The 16899-nt window shown below is 44.1% G+C and overlaps 1 protein-coding gene across 4 annotated transcripts in view; it reads right to left on the bottom strand.

Moving 5' to 3' along the window:
- DIS3L2 (DIS3 like 3'-5' exoribonuclease 2) overlaps positions 1 to 16899 on the bottom strand; it is a 364222-nt gene that overhangs the window by 210499 nt on the left and 136824 nt on the right. For all 4 annotated transcript variants that reach the window (XR_007134111.1, XM_047773760.1, XM_047773762.1 and 1 more), the window contains one exon: positions 495 to 595. Coding sequence is in view for 3 of the 4 variants with exons in the window: in XM_047773760.1 (XP_047629716.1) it covers positions 495 to 595 (101 nt within the window). In the remaining variant the exon portion in view is untranslated. The remainder of the gene's footprint in view (positions 1 to 494; positions 596 to 16899) is intronic.

Below are 16899 nucleotides of genomic sequence, written 5' to 3'. Positions count from 1 at the left end.
AAAACACCTTGAAAAAGCTAAAAAAAGACTTATTAAAAATGAACTTTTGAATTAGATATGGGCATGACAACAATAAAAAATAAAAATAATAAAAAAAACTGGAGCAAAAACTGTAAAAATCAAGGATGAGTCTGCATTCATACTGCTTCAGCAGTACCTAAATTCTCACTCCACTTTACACGACCCAAGCTGGAAATCATAAATGTCACGTGACAAGTGCCACTAAAGCAGAAACAGGTAATGCAGAACCTCAATAAACACACACACACACACACACACACACACACACACACACAAAGGCGTTGGCCCTTCTTCCAAAGACAGGTAAGTGCATATATGTATGTATGTTTAAAGTTATAAAAAAGATTCACTTTTCACGATTCCCTGCTTCCACTGACTCTCCTGATCAACTGACCAACGACGGTCCTAACTGAATCGAGTTTGAGACCTGCGACAGGCAGCTCGCAGGTCAAGTGGAGAAAACAGACAATGACCTTTGCTGATCTCTGCAGCGACTTCTCTGGGGAGGCTCTTGCGTCCTGGGACATGAAGGTGTTCTCGTCTTTTGCAACTGGTGCACCGGCACCCTCTTTTCCTAATTTAAAGAGAGAGAAAAGAAGAGGAGTCAGTTGGACACACAGCTATCAGACACACAGACTCATGGGATTTTTAAATACAGAGCTGCAAGAATTCTTGGATACCATTTATCCCAAATTACTCATTTTACAGAAAAGGAAACCCAGGCCCACAGTGGTTGGGTTAGGCGACTTAGCTAAGGTTAATTACGTCACTTGTATTAATGCTCACACTCAGCAGGCCACATTTTATCTAGTTAATGTTATTCATATGTTAGGCATCATACAAGTGGAGAGCAGCAAATTAGGCTGAATTACACTAAATCGCTTAGGTGTCCAAATGCCAAAAAAAACTAAGTGTGATACACTACCCCAGCCCACAACGAAGAACAGAGATAGGTTAACTTATTATGCACATCTGCTGAAATAAAACAAAATCAAAATAAATGTTAACTTTTAAAAGTACCTTGGTACCAGCCATAACAAACAAAATGGTGGAAAATAGATTATATTTATTAAATAAACAAATAAAAAAGCCAACCCCGATTTTCCTGGCTTTTCTTAGTGACATTATATAAAGAGTAAAGTACTTAAAGTCTTTTAATGTTTGATTTCCTTTCTTAAAAAACTTATAAAATGCACATTCACCCAAGAAACTGAAACCACATCTCCCCAGTAGAGAGGGAGTTAGGCTCTGGACCAGAAGTATTAAAACCACTCATGAAAAAAAGCAGCAAATTACACACTTCTGAACATTTAATATTTCGTATTTTCATGTGTTGCATTAGATTTCCCCCCAAAAATATTCTTATCCAACTACACTGGAGTTTCTGGATGCTAGGGTTCACAAGCAATTCATGTGGGACCCACTCCAGCTAGCTAAGAGAGACTTGTACTTATCATCATTTAGACATGACCAAGGCCAAGATAAATAAATCAGTCCTTTTTCAGGACTGGCTGCCTCTTAGCAAAGGCTCAGCTAAAAGCCAGCTTTCTTCTGGGCGTACCCTGGAAACAATGACATGATCTGACCCACTGGGGCTTAAGAACGACCAACTGTGTGGTTTTCCACCCTCGCTAAGGTCTACCTGCCGCTGTGCCCACGGAGAGCACAAATCTGACTGTTGTCTAAAAAGAAAAAACAGATGAAAACTTTCCTTCCCATTGTCATGGACCCTGTTACTCAGCAGAAGAGGGACATCACCCAAGGTCATCTTTGATTTCAGACCAAGTTCAGGCTTCCAAAGTCATCAGATGCTTCCAGAACACCACCTTTTATATACTCGTAGGGAGAAAAAAATACACACAGGTTGTTGACCTGCTTCATAACTTATCTTTCCAGTGTGTGCAGAACAAGGTGATGTGGTAAAGATTAGTATCTGAAATCTGAGTTTTTTGGTCTAAAGAGCTGGCAATCAAGACAGCGAGGGAAGGGCTTTTCCAAGACAGCCCAAATCCTGGACATGCAGCTTTCTCTGACAGTCACTGATGCCTTCCTTTTAAAATGACAATTGCTTCAGATTCCATCCCAACAAGAAACAAGTCTTCTGTTCCAAAGATTATGCCAGGTTGTACTAAAAAAAAAAAAAAAAAGACGCAAGCCATGGAGGTGAGTGAGGCCAACATCATCGCACTCAAACGTGACCTTTTCAGGTTCTGTGTTCATAAGTATATCCTGGCAGAAACAAGGCTTTGTTGAGACAAAGATGCATTCTAATGAATTAAACTGAAGTTTCAGCCTTGCAGGTGAGCACCATAGGTAGGCTCAATGAATGTGAAGAAATACAATGCCAGGCTGGAAAAGTGAATCACCTTAATAGGTTTCCAACAACTACGTCTTGCCATACAGAACAGCAAAGGTGTCTATTTAATGAGAGAATCTATCACATTGTTTCATCGCAAGATCATCTGCTTATTCATTTATTCCATGTGTACTGATTGAGCACTGGGCATCAAGGATTCACTGTGAATAAAAGAAATAGGGTCTCAAGCCTTATGGAACATACAGTTTAATGTTGGAGTGATACTCAATAGATAAAAAATTATAAATTGTGATAAATGCTAAGAATGAAAGAATACTCCCCAGGAGGAAGCAAACATATAATTAAGATTAAGAAGTCAGGAAAGGCCCTGCATGCAAGTAACATTTAAGCTCATATAGGAGGAGAGTGTGGGTAGGAGTGAAGAAGGGGACCAAAGACCCCAGGGATGGGGTAGGGAATGGGACTTGGGAAGGGCTGGAAGTGGGAAGTCCTTGGCACAGTCAAGGAACAGGAAAGACCACAGGCTGGAGCACAGTGAGCAAGAATGGGCCTGACAAGAAATGGAAATGAGAGGTAGACAGGAGCCTAGTCAGATGGGGCCATGCAGAAGTTAAGAACACTGCGCTTAAACCCACAAACAATAGGAAGCTGCCTAAGGACTTTGTTCAAGAAAGGGACTGCCTGACCTGAGACTAGCAACCTGAGGGGATGCACGGAGACCAGTTCCAACTATCCAGACACGAGGGGGTAGTGCTACCACGCAGGCACGGAGGTGGAATTAAAAGGATCCACTGAAGACATATTTGGGGTGAACGGTGGTGGTAATGAGACACAAGGCTTTAGACAGAAGAAATGCAAGATCACCTCCCATGGTCTGACATCTACAGCGAGGCTGACGGAGGCATTACTGGCACAGTAAAGACCAGAAGAGGAGGAGGAAACCCAGAGTTCGATTTCAGAGGTGGTTCTATCTGAGAGGCCACCTGTAAGACCAAGTGATGATGTGGAGCGAGCAGTTCATCATGAAGGTCTGGAATGCGAAAACAGACGTCTGGACTATGACTTACAGGGTAAGTTATATGCCAAGAACTTCCATATTTACACTTTCCAGGCCAAGCTGCAGAGAAGACATTCAAACCCAAGTCTCTTCAACTACTCAATTCATGAAGCTCTTCAATACGTGCTCAAGTATGAAGTAATGTGCTGTCAGCATTTAGGAAGGAAGAAAAATGCACTGAGGAAGTGAGTTGGGGCTGGAAGGATGCACAGATGTTTCGGAGAGAGATGAAGTTGAAGGGCATTCCAGGTAGAGGCCAGCACTTGTACAATGGCCCAGAGCTGTGAAGGAGCCTGTCGCTACTAACTACAGTTGAGGGTTGAGGACACAAGTGCTGGACAGGAAGGGACGGGGAAGAGGAGAAACACAAGACTAGGGGCCAGGTGGGATAGGTTCCACGGCAGAGACGCTAGCTACTGCCCAATCATCTATTCTCTTCTTTCCTAATAATCACAACTCTGATTTTTTTTTTTTCTATCGTTAGTTAGAAGGCTACATTCCTCAGTCTTTGCAACTAAGTTATGGCCTGAATGTCTAAGTTTATCTAGCAAGATGCAGGTTAAAGTGTTATAAGTGATTTAAAGGATAGAGGTACAGCCTTTCCCTCTTTCCTCCTTCTTCTGGCTGGAATGTGAATGTGATGGCTGGACCTCAAGCACCCATCTTGGTTCTGGAGGCTACAGGACAAGGATGCCTTCCACCGTGCAGAGCAGGGCAACAGAATAAGCTAAGGGCTGTGGTGCTATCCTAAAAGCCCTGACTTGTCTACTTCTGTTCTTCTTTTCTGTGAAATAGAAATAAACTCTCTTGTTGGAGCCATTGATATTTTAGGATTTAATGCCACTCTCAGAAGAATATACTTTTTTTTCTTTTTCTTTTTTTTACTCAAATGAATTTATCACATCTGTAGTTGTATAATGATCATAACAATCTAATTTCACAGGATTTCCATCCCACAGCCTATGCACATCCCCCCACCCCCCAAGGAATGTACTTCTTAACACCCAGGTCTAGACAGTGAAACTGCTAAGCTTGGATACTATCCTACAAAGCATTACAAAGGCCAGGGACACAAACATTTCAGCGCTATGAATGTGGCAGCATTCTGGAATGGAGAGACAATAGTAGCAGAAATCTCAGGAAGCTGGGGTTAGAGTCTAGGCGAGACCCAATCAGAATCTAAATTAAAACAGTGGCAGTGAGAGTGAACAGAGGCAAGATTTGAGAGAGATTTCTGAGAAGAAGAAGAAGAAAAAAAAAAATGCTACTAAAGTGTGTCTCCGTCACTATGAATGACAGAATAAGAAAAGGGCTTAAGTTACAAGTGCTTTTGATTAAATATCAGGAAGACTGCTTTGACAGAACAATAAAACTCCTTAAAGAATTACTAGAATAGGGCAGAGTTACTGGCAGTCTTCAACAACGGAAAAGGTTATAGGTCCCCAAACCTTCCGTTTTGCCCTACTGAAAGGCAAAGCTGGCCTCATGCATTCTGTGGCCTCTTCTAGTTAGAAAAAAAATCTAGAAACTAGTGACTACCAAAAGTCTTCATTTAAAAAAGAGAATTGTCTAAAAACTAGACACACTACTAATATAAGCAACTGCTTACTATATTCTCCAGGAAACACCCTAGGAGGAAAAATCCAGTGAAATCCTACTTTCTACAGATTATCTGAAACTTCTATTTTAAATATTCAAAAAGTAAAATGCCATGGTTTGCTAGAGCTGGCATGGCCTCTTACATGGAACAGGTGCAAATCCAATACCTTAATTTGGTAAGAAAAATTATTTTGATTTGGCCTTCTCATATATAATCAATGGACCAATAAGGCTGATGACTCAACACGTGATGAATGCATCAAAAGGTTTTCAGATGATTAGACTATGAGGCTAAGCGAAGGCAATGTGAAGAGAAAAGGAAGGGATTGGGTAAAAAGGTGTTCCAAATCTTTCAATCAAGAGAGTGACAAACTCTGACAAATACACAATTTTTCCATCTCTGAATGAAGGGTCATAGAAGTTACAAGTTCCGACAAGAACTCAACAAAAACTGTAACGCCAATCTGCACACGAAAACAATTCCCCTCGGATCCCTCAAAATCCATCAACGAGGAAAACTCACTTTATGGGCCACTCTCCCCAGTGAGATGTAGGAATGACAATACAAGCCTTCACAGGGGCAAGGGAACATTCATGTTCTAAGCATCTGCTATGATTCAAGTTCGCCAGCCCAAGCAAGTTTCTCACTCTGAAATAAAGCTATTGAAACTGTATGACGTCAGAGATTTTCACAGTGTGTTCACAGACATCACCTCATTTGGTCCATGCCATAAGTTCACACAATAGGTAAAGGGGAGATCACTCCAGTTTCACCAAGGAAATGGGAGTAATGAAGGGGCAAGAGCCAGGCGATGACATCATGCAGGGCTCCTGGTGCAGACTGGTGATCCGTTCTCCACACAAGCCAGAATCAGAGCATCATGGGAAGAGCCATGAAAACCTACATCGTGATAGTGCCTAGGTGGCCATGGGACTCCCTGAAATGCTACCGTCAACTCAGTGAAGGTCCTAAGTGTCTGAGGAGTATCAGGCATTGCACGTGACCCCCTCTCTGTCCTCAGAAAGCTTATGTGCTAGAAATGAGACAAAATGCAAACAAATATTCTAAGTACACGGGGTAGGTGACTGCTGGCAAGTAAGGTGTCCAAAGGTAGTGAGAAGGGAGCCAGCAGGTTAACAGTGCACCCCTGAGCTGAAAATGCGGAGGCTGAGTAGGAGCTGGCTAAATGCATGGGCGTGGGAGCATTCCAAAAAGGGAAAAGACCAAAAGTACATAACCAAGAATACAACAAGAAGGACAAAGGTTCTATGTTCTAAACATGTTGCAGGGACCAGACCACAAAAGGCCTCACATGAAAAGAGCATGGACTTTACATTTTAGGGAAGAAAAGCATTGAAAATTTTGAGAGTAACATGATATAAGAATCATATCTGATGAGGAGTCAAGGGTCAGTCTATAGCTCCTCTGAAGATAACCTGTCTTCTTTCTCTAGATTTTTCTCTTTAGTTTTCTGTAGTTTCACCTTGATGTACCAAAGTTAGAATTTTTTTTTTTTTAACTCTACTTGCAATCATTGGTCTTAAACCTGTGCTTTGGTATCTCAACTGGTGCAGTAAATCTCAGCCATTACCTTGAAATTTCACCTTTGCTCATAGTCTGTCTCATCTCCTTTCTAGGTGTCCAATTAAACTTATTTAGACCTCACTCTATTTATGTCTCTCCCCCTCTCCCTTTGCATTTTCTATCTGTCCCTCCACGACATACTCTGGATAATTTTCTTACCATCTTCCAGTTTGCTAATTTTCTCTTCAGCTTTATTCAATCTTCTGTTAAGTCCATTCATTGAGTTTTCTTTAAATTATTTAATTGAATACACTTTTCCTTATCCACTGAGTTTTAAATCTCATTACTGTCATGTTTAATTCCAGTTTTATTTTCTTCCTTTTTTAATTTGCTATGTCACACTTCATAGTTTCCTATTCTTTGCAGGAATTCAAGTTTATCTTTCATTTCTTTAAACACCAGAGATGATTTTTATAAATGGCAATGATTCCAATATTTGATAATGTTTATTTATGAAGGGCTGCTTCTGGTTGCTAATAGTCCTTGCCCTTGGAGTATGGTTTCCTTGGGTGCCTGATTATATCTATGTGCTGTATACTAAATAATTTGAGGCCTTTGCTGAATAAACCTTCCTTTTGAAATAATTTCTACTTACTTTTGCCAGATATCCAGAGGTACTACCAGCCCATAAACCAGTTCGAACCTTGAGATTCCTTAGTTGATCCAGTTGGCTTGAACCTGGGCTGGAATTCCACAAGAGAGCTGGTACGTTTCAGTTCTACCTTTACCCTGATGGCGTAGTCCTTTGAGGTCCCAGCTTCTTGTGAGAAATCTTGGCTTTATTTCTGTACCCCAAAACTGTGGATCAAATCTGCACTCTTGCATGGGTTCTCCATTCCAATTTTAACTGGTAGGGTCTGTCAGCTCTATGAGGCTTGAGAAGAAGGGTGGGTTTTGTGTTGTTTGGGTTCTGTATTTTAACCAAATATTTTTGGTTGTTTCAGTGGAAGGGTGAGTGTCTAAATAATAGTTCACCGTTGCTGCCAACAGAAAGTCGCAAAGGTCTGTATTTCAGAAATATTTTTCAGGGGGCAGTGTAGAGCACGGTAACCAATGACAGACTGAGAGGGGAGAGCCCAGTGGGAAGTGTGCTCAGTGAGAAGAGGGAGGGGCAGCAGTGATCCGTGCAGGAAACACAAGAAGGAGATGTGGGGAAGCACTGTGACAGTGCCCAGTGGGACATTAAGGCAGAAGCACAAGGGATGGAAAGAAGAGGCAGGTATTTTCACATTTATTTCTCTCAGCAAACCCAAGAGGGAAGCATTAACATTCTGGTTTTTACAGCAATCAGCAGTTCAAAGAGGTAAAGTAACTTATGCCAGGGTTCATCCAAGGAGATGGTTAGTAGAGGTGGGGTCAGAACCCAATATGACTCCAAGTCCAAACTCTTCCCACCACAGTATGAGATCTGGAAGAAAGATAGGTGCCTGTGGGTGGGTTCCAATGAGGATGGGAGGGCTGCCAAAAATTGTATAATTCACCTATGGACATTAAAGGATTTCAAATCTTAGGAGATGCCAAGTATAAACGGCTCTCTAAATAACTTCACTGCCTCTACCCATAAAAATGATGGAGTATGGAGTTCCCATTGTGGCTCGGTGGTAACAAACCCAACTAGTATCCTTGAGGACACAGGTTCGATCCCTGGCCTCGTTCAGTGGGTTAAGGATCGAGCGCTGCCATGAGCTGTGGTGTAGGTCGCAGACATGGCTCAGATCCCGCATTGCTGTGGCCGGGGTGCAGGCCAGCAGCTTCAGCTCCGTCCGATTCGACCCCTAGACTGGGAACTTCAACATGCAGAGGGTGCGGCCCTCAAAAGATGGAAAAAGAAAGAAAAGATGGAGTAGTTAAGAGCATGAGCTTTGGAGACACAAGACCTAAAATCAAACCTAGGTCCTGTGAACTTGAACTTGTGGCTTCGAACAAGATATTCCATCTCTCAATTTCCTCGTTTACAAATGAAGAACAGCTTGAGTTATGTTTTCAAGTAGTACCCTGGCACAAAGTACATTTAAAAAAACTGTTAGATTCTACTACTAATATCATTGTTGTCAGGGTTATTAGCAGCTCTTGTTGTCAGTATTGAGTGAATCCAACCCTGTTATCCTGGACACAACTGACTGGACAGGACTGGTGTACAAGACAATGGCAATATTATAAAATAGGTCACATTTCCTCATCTGTAAAATGCAACCCATCTGACAGAGTTTAGTGAGAAGATGAAATGAAATGAATGTGTGTAAAAGTGCTACAGGGGCTGGAGCACAGAGAGCACTCAATAGCTGCTATATAATATATACTTAAATTGCATGTACTTTTCTTTTTTTTTTTTTGTCTTTTGTCTTTTTTGTTGTTGTTGTTGCTATTTCTTGGGCCGCTCCCGAGGCATATGGAGGTTCCCAGGCTAGGGGTTGAATCGGAGCTGTAGCCACCGGCCTACGCCAGAGCCACAGCAACGCGGGATCCGAGCCGCGTCTGCAGCCTACACCACAGCTCACGGCAACGCCGGATCGTTAGCCCACTGAGCAAGGGCAGGGACCGAACCCGCAACCTCATGGTTCCTAGTCGGATTCGTTAACCACTGCGCCACGACGGGAACTCCGAATGTACTTTTCTGAATGCTTGGTGTATTCTGTGCAAAGGAAGGAGAGACATGAGATGATGCTGTACAGGTAAGAAAAGGCCAGATCAACATTAAGAAGTGTGGATTTACCCCAAAGGCAATGGAGAGCTACAGAAGAAAGACCAACATGACCTCTGCTTTCAGAAGTCCACACTGGGCCAGCTTGGGGTGGGGGTGGGGGGAGCAGATTTAGAGTGAACTTGGAGGCAGAGAAGCCTGTTAGCAGGTATTACAATAAATCAGACTAGTGGCAGAGGGAATGGAGGGTTCTAGATAGAGAGGTATACAGAAGGCAAAACTGATGAGATTATTCAGATGCTAGCAGGGAACGGAAGGCTCGGGAGGTTACCCGGGGAGAGTGAGGAATGGGAAAAACTGCCACATTTCCTTATAAGAGAAGCTCTCAAAGTATAGCCTCCTGACCAGCAACCTCAGCATTAGCTGAGAACTCTTAGAAAAGCAAATTCTCAGCCCCCACCCCAGACCTCAGGACTCAGAACTTCTAGGGGTGGAGCCCAGCAATGTGAACAAGCCTTTCAGGGGACAAAAGTGGGGCCCCACCACTCTAGACCAATGGGCGATGAGCCACTGTAGGGAGAGCATCTTGAGGGCATCAGGAGGGGATGTCAGCTCAGTCCCACTCAGTGAGTCTGAAGTGCTGGATAGTAGATCTGATGCTTCAGAGGGAGGTCTGGGCTGGAGACAGAAATGGGTCTGTTGTCTGTATACAGAGGACAAATGAACAAGCGGACGGGCTCCCTCGGAGGCGGCTGAGAATCAGAAGGGAAGAGAGCCTAAGGCACAGCAGTGAGGAACCACACCATGCGAGAAAGCACAGGCAATAATATTAACGCACCTCCTTCAGAACTGGAAATATTCTGTAATAAATGTAATAACATGGGAGAACTGAATATAAAAATAAATGTCATAAATGTAAAAAGAGAGAGCACAAGGAGAAATTTTGCAAAGGAAACCGAGGCGTGAGGAGACACACAAAAGAAAAACAGGCTTATGTGAGGTCAGCGGGGCCAACGAAAGCCAGCGTTCCTGCGAGAAAAGTACGGTCAGCAGGGCCCGGGAGGAAACGGGGTGAAGTCCAAAGCATGGGGAACTGAGAGAGGAGGGCGGCCGAGGCGAGGGTGGGCACCGGGCTCCTCCAGGCCCCTGGGAGGAGTGGAGTGTGGCGTGGCGGCCACAGGGAGAAGGAAACCACAGCACGGTTCTTCTGTTTCTTTAAGATAAGAGAGGCTTGAACACAGTTAATGGCTGATAGGAAAGAACCACTAGGAAGGTGTGGCTGAAGGGGACACAATGAAGAAAGGGAGGGGACCCTGGGCAGGAAGGGATGGGATCCAGAAACCAGAGGAAAGGATTAACCTCAGGCGGAAGGAGAGAGATGCCAACTTCACTGCAACAAAATGTGTGGAGGAGCAGATCAGTCTAGACGCAAGCCATTTGTAAGCCTGGCCATGGAGAGCCAAGGCGGTTCCACAGGACAAGAGCACAGGAGGCAGTTTTTGCTTTTTGAAACACAAAAGTCAATGCACCTGTTGAAAAGTGCCAGGGCAGGTGAGGGATACCTAATACATTCAGAGCTGGGCTCCACAATTCCCGGGGGCGGGGATCACCAGCAAACAGCGTCCCCAAACAGTGGCCTGAACACGCGGGGCACCACGCTCTATGCATTCAAAACAGCAATAACTAGTTACTGGGCACCTGTGGCACATGCTCAGCACTGGTTAGGTGATTTATATGCACTACCATAGTTAATTGCCCCCGGTAATTCACAAGATAGGCAGGTATTACCAAGCCAACTTTAGAGAGGAGGCTCACAAAGATCAAATAACATGCTTGCTCCTGGACACCAGCTGGGAAGCAGCAAGGGCAGGAGTCAAACCTCTGTCTCACCCTCTTCCCATGATGCCACACACCCTTTAGGATTCGAACAGGATTAATGGAAGTGAGAAGGGGGAAAAAAAAAAAAAAAAGCCATGATTTTTGAGATATGCCTGAGTGATTAGATGCTGGGAGAAGTCAATCAATTCTTGGGTCCTTTGGAGTTTGGGGTGACAATGGGGTATAAGTACAGTCAAGATCCTCTACCCAAGCTGGAGATGCGGGTCTGCATCAAGTAGACGATAGCGCTGCCTGGAAGGAGACAGATGCGCAGAGACTGGGGAAAGAAGGACCTAAGAGCAACAGGATGAATAAATCAACGAAAAGAATGCCAATACTCAAGCATTAAAAGGAAAAAAAAAATCCCTTTGCCACCCAAATTTCCTTCATTGTTCTAATTTACAGACTGGTGAGAAATTAAGAACTGGGCAGGATTTGGTCACCCTTTGCACCAGACTGACCATGAAGATACCTTCAGGTTCCTGAGTTGGGGCCATGCCCCATATGGAGTGGTTTTCGGGCCCAAACGTGAGTCCTGTGCAGGCTCATCTTCTCAGATGGGGCTTTGCACTGATTCCCATTCCCAGCTGTTAACTATATTAATTACATCATCAACACCTCTTTTCTCTGAGCACTCTCTGCTCCAAATCTTTCTCTTGCCCTGGAGAAACCACTTTTAAATTTCTCTCTCCTGAAGCTTTAATTGGTTTTTAGCTTCATGGCTCCCAAAAGACCGAAAATGTAGGCATACACACTTATGTGCTTCCAACTATGGCTGGCTTTAACTTACCAATTCTGCATCTTTCCCAACAGACGAATGACTCCCCCAAGTTTAAGCTGACTTCCATCTGAGATTTTCTTAAAGGAACCGAGCTTAACCTGTTACTATCATAGGATCATTTCAATACCAGAAACACAGTAGTTACTAAAATCTGACTAGTGTTTCTTTACCTGTCTTTTAAAGCCTAGCTCTTCATCAAAACTTGAAAAACATGAAAAAGGTGCTGGGCTATCACAGAGGTTAAGCAGAGACCAACCTCAAAGCATAGGAAGCTAAAGTAAATGAGTTTTTCTGTTTTGAGCCTGTGATCCCACATATATCAGACATATATTATATCTCTTTCATGTTCCAAGTGTCTGAAAGAACATGTGGTATTTCATCCTATTGAACATTCCCAACAGAGATAATAAGATCCAGCCCACTGCTTGGCAACAGAGAAAGAATTAAAATGCTGCTTCTCCAAGAGCTAGTCCTCTTTATCAATTCATTTGCTGTGACCTAAAAAATAGTAGGACTCCAAAATGATCATTACCAGGAGAATGAAAAAAGACAGTTTAAAGAAGAAAAAATTGATTTTTATAGGCTGCATCCTTTCTGAGAACCATTAAGCCCCCTAGGAAATAGAACAATGCACCACTCAAAACAGCTGATGTTTGAAGCATCTTTAATGGAACACTGCTTCTCCTTAATAAGGTAATAAGCTCTAGCTCTAAATGCAAACCAGACTGATCCCTTCAGCCAGGTTATATAGACATGGATGAATCACTGCTTTGGATGCCAAACTGGCAAATCTGAAGGTTTTATAATGGCTCTTCTACAGCTTCTATGGAGAAAAAGGATTCAAGTGTTAACAGGAGAGCAATAGTTTGCTCCTTCAGTTTCCAAGGAAGAGAGATCTTTTGCAGAGTATTTGCTGAGTACAAGACTCTGTTCTGGGGGTTGCAAGCAGATGAAAGTTGAGCAAAAGCAATTATATGAGGTAAATAAAATATTCCATCAGAATAATATCGGTCAGGGAATGCGAAGTGGAAAAAAAAAGTAGCTATAAAGAAGAGTCACAAAAAGGAAAGATCAGGAGTTCCCATCAGTTCCCATCGTGGCGCAGCGGAAACGAATCCGACTAGGAACCATGAGGTTGCAGGTTTGGTCCCCGGCCTTGCTCAGTGGGTGAAGGATCCAGCGTTGCCGTGAGCTGTGGTGTAGGTCGAAGATGCGGCTTGGATTTGGCATTGCTGTGGCTGTGGTGTAGGCCGGCAGCTACAGCTCTGATTAGACCCCTAGCCTGGGAACCTCCATGTGCCGCAGGTGCGGCCCTAAAAAAGCAAAAAAAAAAAAAAAAAGAAAGATGACATGTAGGTGGAGGAACTAAGGCTCATGGGGAGAACGTGGTGTGGTGAGCAGACTCTAGGATGACCTCCAGTGATCCTCACACCTCCTGGCCCTCACACTGCTGTAGAATCCCTTCCCTTTGAGTGTGGCAGGACCCATGACTTGCCCCCAACAACAAAGGGTGGCCGAAATGATGGGATATCACTGTCATGATTAGGTTGCATAAGACTAACTTTCACCTTGACAACACGCCCTCTCCCTTGCTGGATCTGATGAAGCCAGCTGCCATGCAGAGAGGCCAGGCGGCAAGGAGCTAAAGGAAGCCTCCTGCCAGCAACCAGCAAGGAACTGAGGTCCTCAGGCCAAACGCCCACAAGGAGCGGGATCTAGCCAACCAGCACATAAACCTGGAAGGAGATCCTTCCCCAGCAGAGCCTTCAATGACCAGCACCTTGACTGCAGCTTTGTGGGAGACCCTGGAGCAGAGGATCAAGCCAGGCCGGGCCCAGACTCCTGACTAAAGGGGAACCTTGTTTCCTCTGCTCACAACTCTCAAGATACCAAATGTATGGGTTTTCCACACCAGGCAATTCTCGAATTCTCTGTGGACAACACCTGGGTGTCCTGTAATTTAATTCAATTCTGATACTAACTACTCAGAGTTGGTACAAACCTCACAGGATAAGGGTTCAGTCCCATAAGACTGCCCCCCACTTCAGACGCCCAATGCAGTTAGTAGGTCTCTGGATACCTACACTCTGTCTGAGCTGGATACAAACTGATCCCACCCTTAGGCCTGATAATCTGCTATAGTGGTTCACAGACCTCAGGGCAGCACTTACATGAACTGGTTTAGTATAAAGGATACAGCCAAAGAGGTACACAGGAAGTCCAGAAGAATCCCGAGCACAGAAGCCTCTGTCCCCATGGACTTGGGGAGAGAGCCACACCCATGGAAGTGAGGAGTGAGTCACCCACGGAACTGGGGAGTGAGCACACAGATGTATTTACCAACTCAGAACCTCTCTGAACCCCACAGTTCAGAAATTTTTACGGAGGTTTCATCATATAGGTATGATCCATCCTTAACTCAATCTTCAGCCCCTCTCTGCTCCCTGAAGGACGGGGGCGGGGGGGGGGCAGTTGGTGAGAATTTCAAGCTTCTAACCACGGCCTGAAATGATCAGAATCATTTTAGGAACAACTCTATCCTGAAGCTATCCAGGAGGCCACCAAGAACTGCCTTACAGAACAATAAATGCTCCCATCACTCAGGAAATTCCAAGAGATGTAGGAGCTCTGTGTAAGATGCTCCTATCACCCCCATCACTCAGGAAATGACAAGGGTTTTAAGAGCTCCGTGTCAAGGAACCAGGGTCAAAGAGCAACAATTTAGAACAAAAGATGCTCCTAGCACCCCTATCACTCAGGAAATTCCAAGGTCTTTAGGAGCCCTGGGTCAGGAACCAGGGGCAGAAGCCAAATGTCTATTTATTAGGTTACACTCACTCTCAGAAAACGTGAGAGTAAATGTGTTGTTTTAAGCCACTAAATCTGTGGCAATTTGTTACAGAGTGATGAGTCACTAATACACATTTAAAGTGACAGTTGACATTTGAAGCCTAGAGGAATTTTCACAGGAGGGGATGGGGAATTAGGCAGCATTCATGGCAGAAAAGAGCAGGCACAGAGACGCAAAGGCAGAAGAGGGAAGGGAGTGCTCAGGAGCTCGCAGTTCCAAAGGTCCAGTCTGGTTGGACGTGAGGCGTGAGTGGGCAGGTGCAAGAGACCCCTGGTGGACAAGGACAGCCCAAAAGAGCCACCAGGCTCATCACTGACATCATGTGGCCTGAGAACCTCTACAGGAAGACTCATCTGACACTTGCTGCTTCAAGAGGCAACAGGCTTCAAAAAATGACTTGGAAAATGCCCATAACGAAATGTTATGCTTTGTCCTTTTTAAGGTACTTTCCCTTTCATTACCTCATTTGATTTATGCAAGACCCTGTGAAGAAGTCGAAGGTATTTATTATGAAGTTGTGTTTTATTATTACAAATAAGGAAAATGAAGCAGGAAGAGGCAAGATTGACTGACAAGAGCTCTTGTTCAGTACTGCTTTGTTTCCTACTAGGACTGCTGCCACATTTTGCTGGATCCCCCTTCCCCGGGAGAGATGCAAACAGGGCTAATCAGACAGGTTTGGATCCTGGCCCAACGTCCCAGTGTGGGCCCAAGGAACATTTTATACCTGAACAGTAGGTGCCGTGACACCTGGGTGAACTGCAGAGTCAAGAATATAGTAATTTAGTCCAGAGAAACTAGTACCAAAAGAACTTTGAAATAAGGAGATTCAAAATGAGCATCAGATCTCAAGCCGAGCTTATCAAGTTCCTACTCAATTGCTGCCTCTGGCTCAAGTAAATGGGTCCGAGCTGAGGAGACTGGACAAAGGCAGGTCACTTCTGGGAGCAGAGATGAGAGACTGTATTATGCAGCTGAGATTTGCTCAGGGGCTACTGAAGTAGTGAAAACGGAGGCTGGGTCCACTTAAAGGAATAACTCATTCATTTTTTAGGTTTTTGGTTTTTCGTGTGTGTGTGTGTTTTTTTTTTTTTTTTAATAAAGCACCATCTGAAAACCAAGGACAATTTTCTACTGTAAAATGTTAAAAAAAAACATCTGTTCTTATGCGTGGACATTCTATACCCAGAGTAGGACAGCTGTCGGTTCCCTCTCCCCATCCAGAGCCACACAAACCAATTTTTTTTTTTGTCACACTAGCTTAGTTGGAATTTTCAACAGCTTTTTGTAAATCTCAACATGTTATAATCACTGTTACTCAAGCAAAGATTTCCCTTGACTATTGCTGCATGACTTGAAAAGCCTCATTGGCAGCTCTCGAAGGAGAATGGACATGATTTAGAGTGACCCAAGGACCAAATCAGAGTCAGTAAGATGAATCTGTAGGCTTACACTTCTGCATAGTGGCAACGGAAGGGTCTCTAGCAAAGCAAAAAAACACACAAAATCTTAAGGAAGCAGGTTAAACACTAAGTTAAAAAAAGCCTTCATCACCCACCTGAATAGAGCTGGCATGAGCTGACTCGAAGGGAGAGCTACACAGTTGGGCCTCCCTTCCTGGAGCCTGGAGGCCTGAAAACTAGCTCCACAGACAACAGTGCGGAGAGGCCCAGGTTGAGGGAAGTGGGGATGGAGACCTTACCCGTCCCCACCTGTGGCTGAGCCTCAGTTTCTCATTTCAATAAATACCAAACTGAACTCTTCTCTTTCAATCTTTCAAAATAAGAGTTAAATGTTAATGGGGGAGGGGCTCCCTGAATAAGGGTCATTATAATAATGGTGAGATTCAGTATTTTTAAATGAAAATAATCTTTTTTATTTTTTTGGTCTTTTGTCCTTTTAGGGCCACCCCTGCAGCATATGAGAGTTCCCAGGCTAGGAATCTAATCAGAGCCACAGCCACAGCCACAGCCACGCCAGATCCAAGCCGCGTCTGCGACCTACACCACAGCTCCTGGCAATGCGGGATCCTTGGCGAGGCCAGGGACCAAACCCGCAACCTCATTGTTCCTAGTCGGATTCGTTTCAGCTGCACCACGATGGGAACTCCTGAAAATAATCTTTGATCATTTGATATCCAAGAGGATAAGAGGCATTCCTTCATGAAAC

Source organism: Phacochoerus africanus, chromosome 3, assembly GCF_016906955.1.
Source record: "Phacochoerus africanus isolate WHEZ1 chromosome 3, ROS_Pafr_v1, whole genome shotgun sequence".
Lineage (NCBI taxonomy): Eukaryota > Metazoa > Chordata > Mammalia > Artiodactyla > Suidae > Phacochoerus > Phacochoerus africanus.
This window is presented reverse-complemented; position numbering and strand designations above follow the sequence as displayed.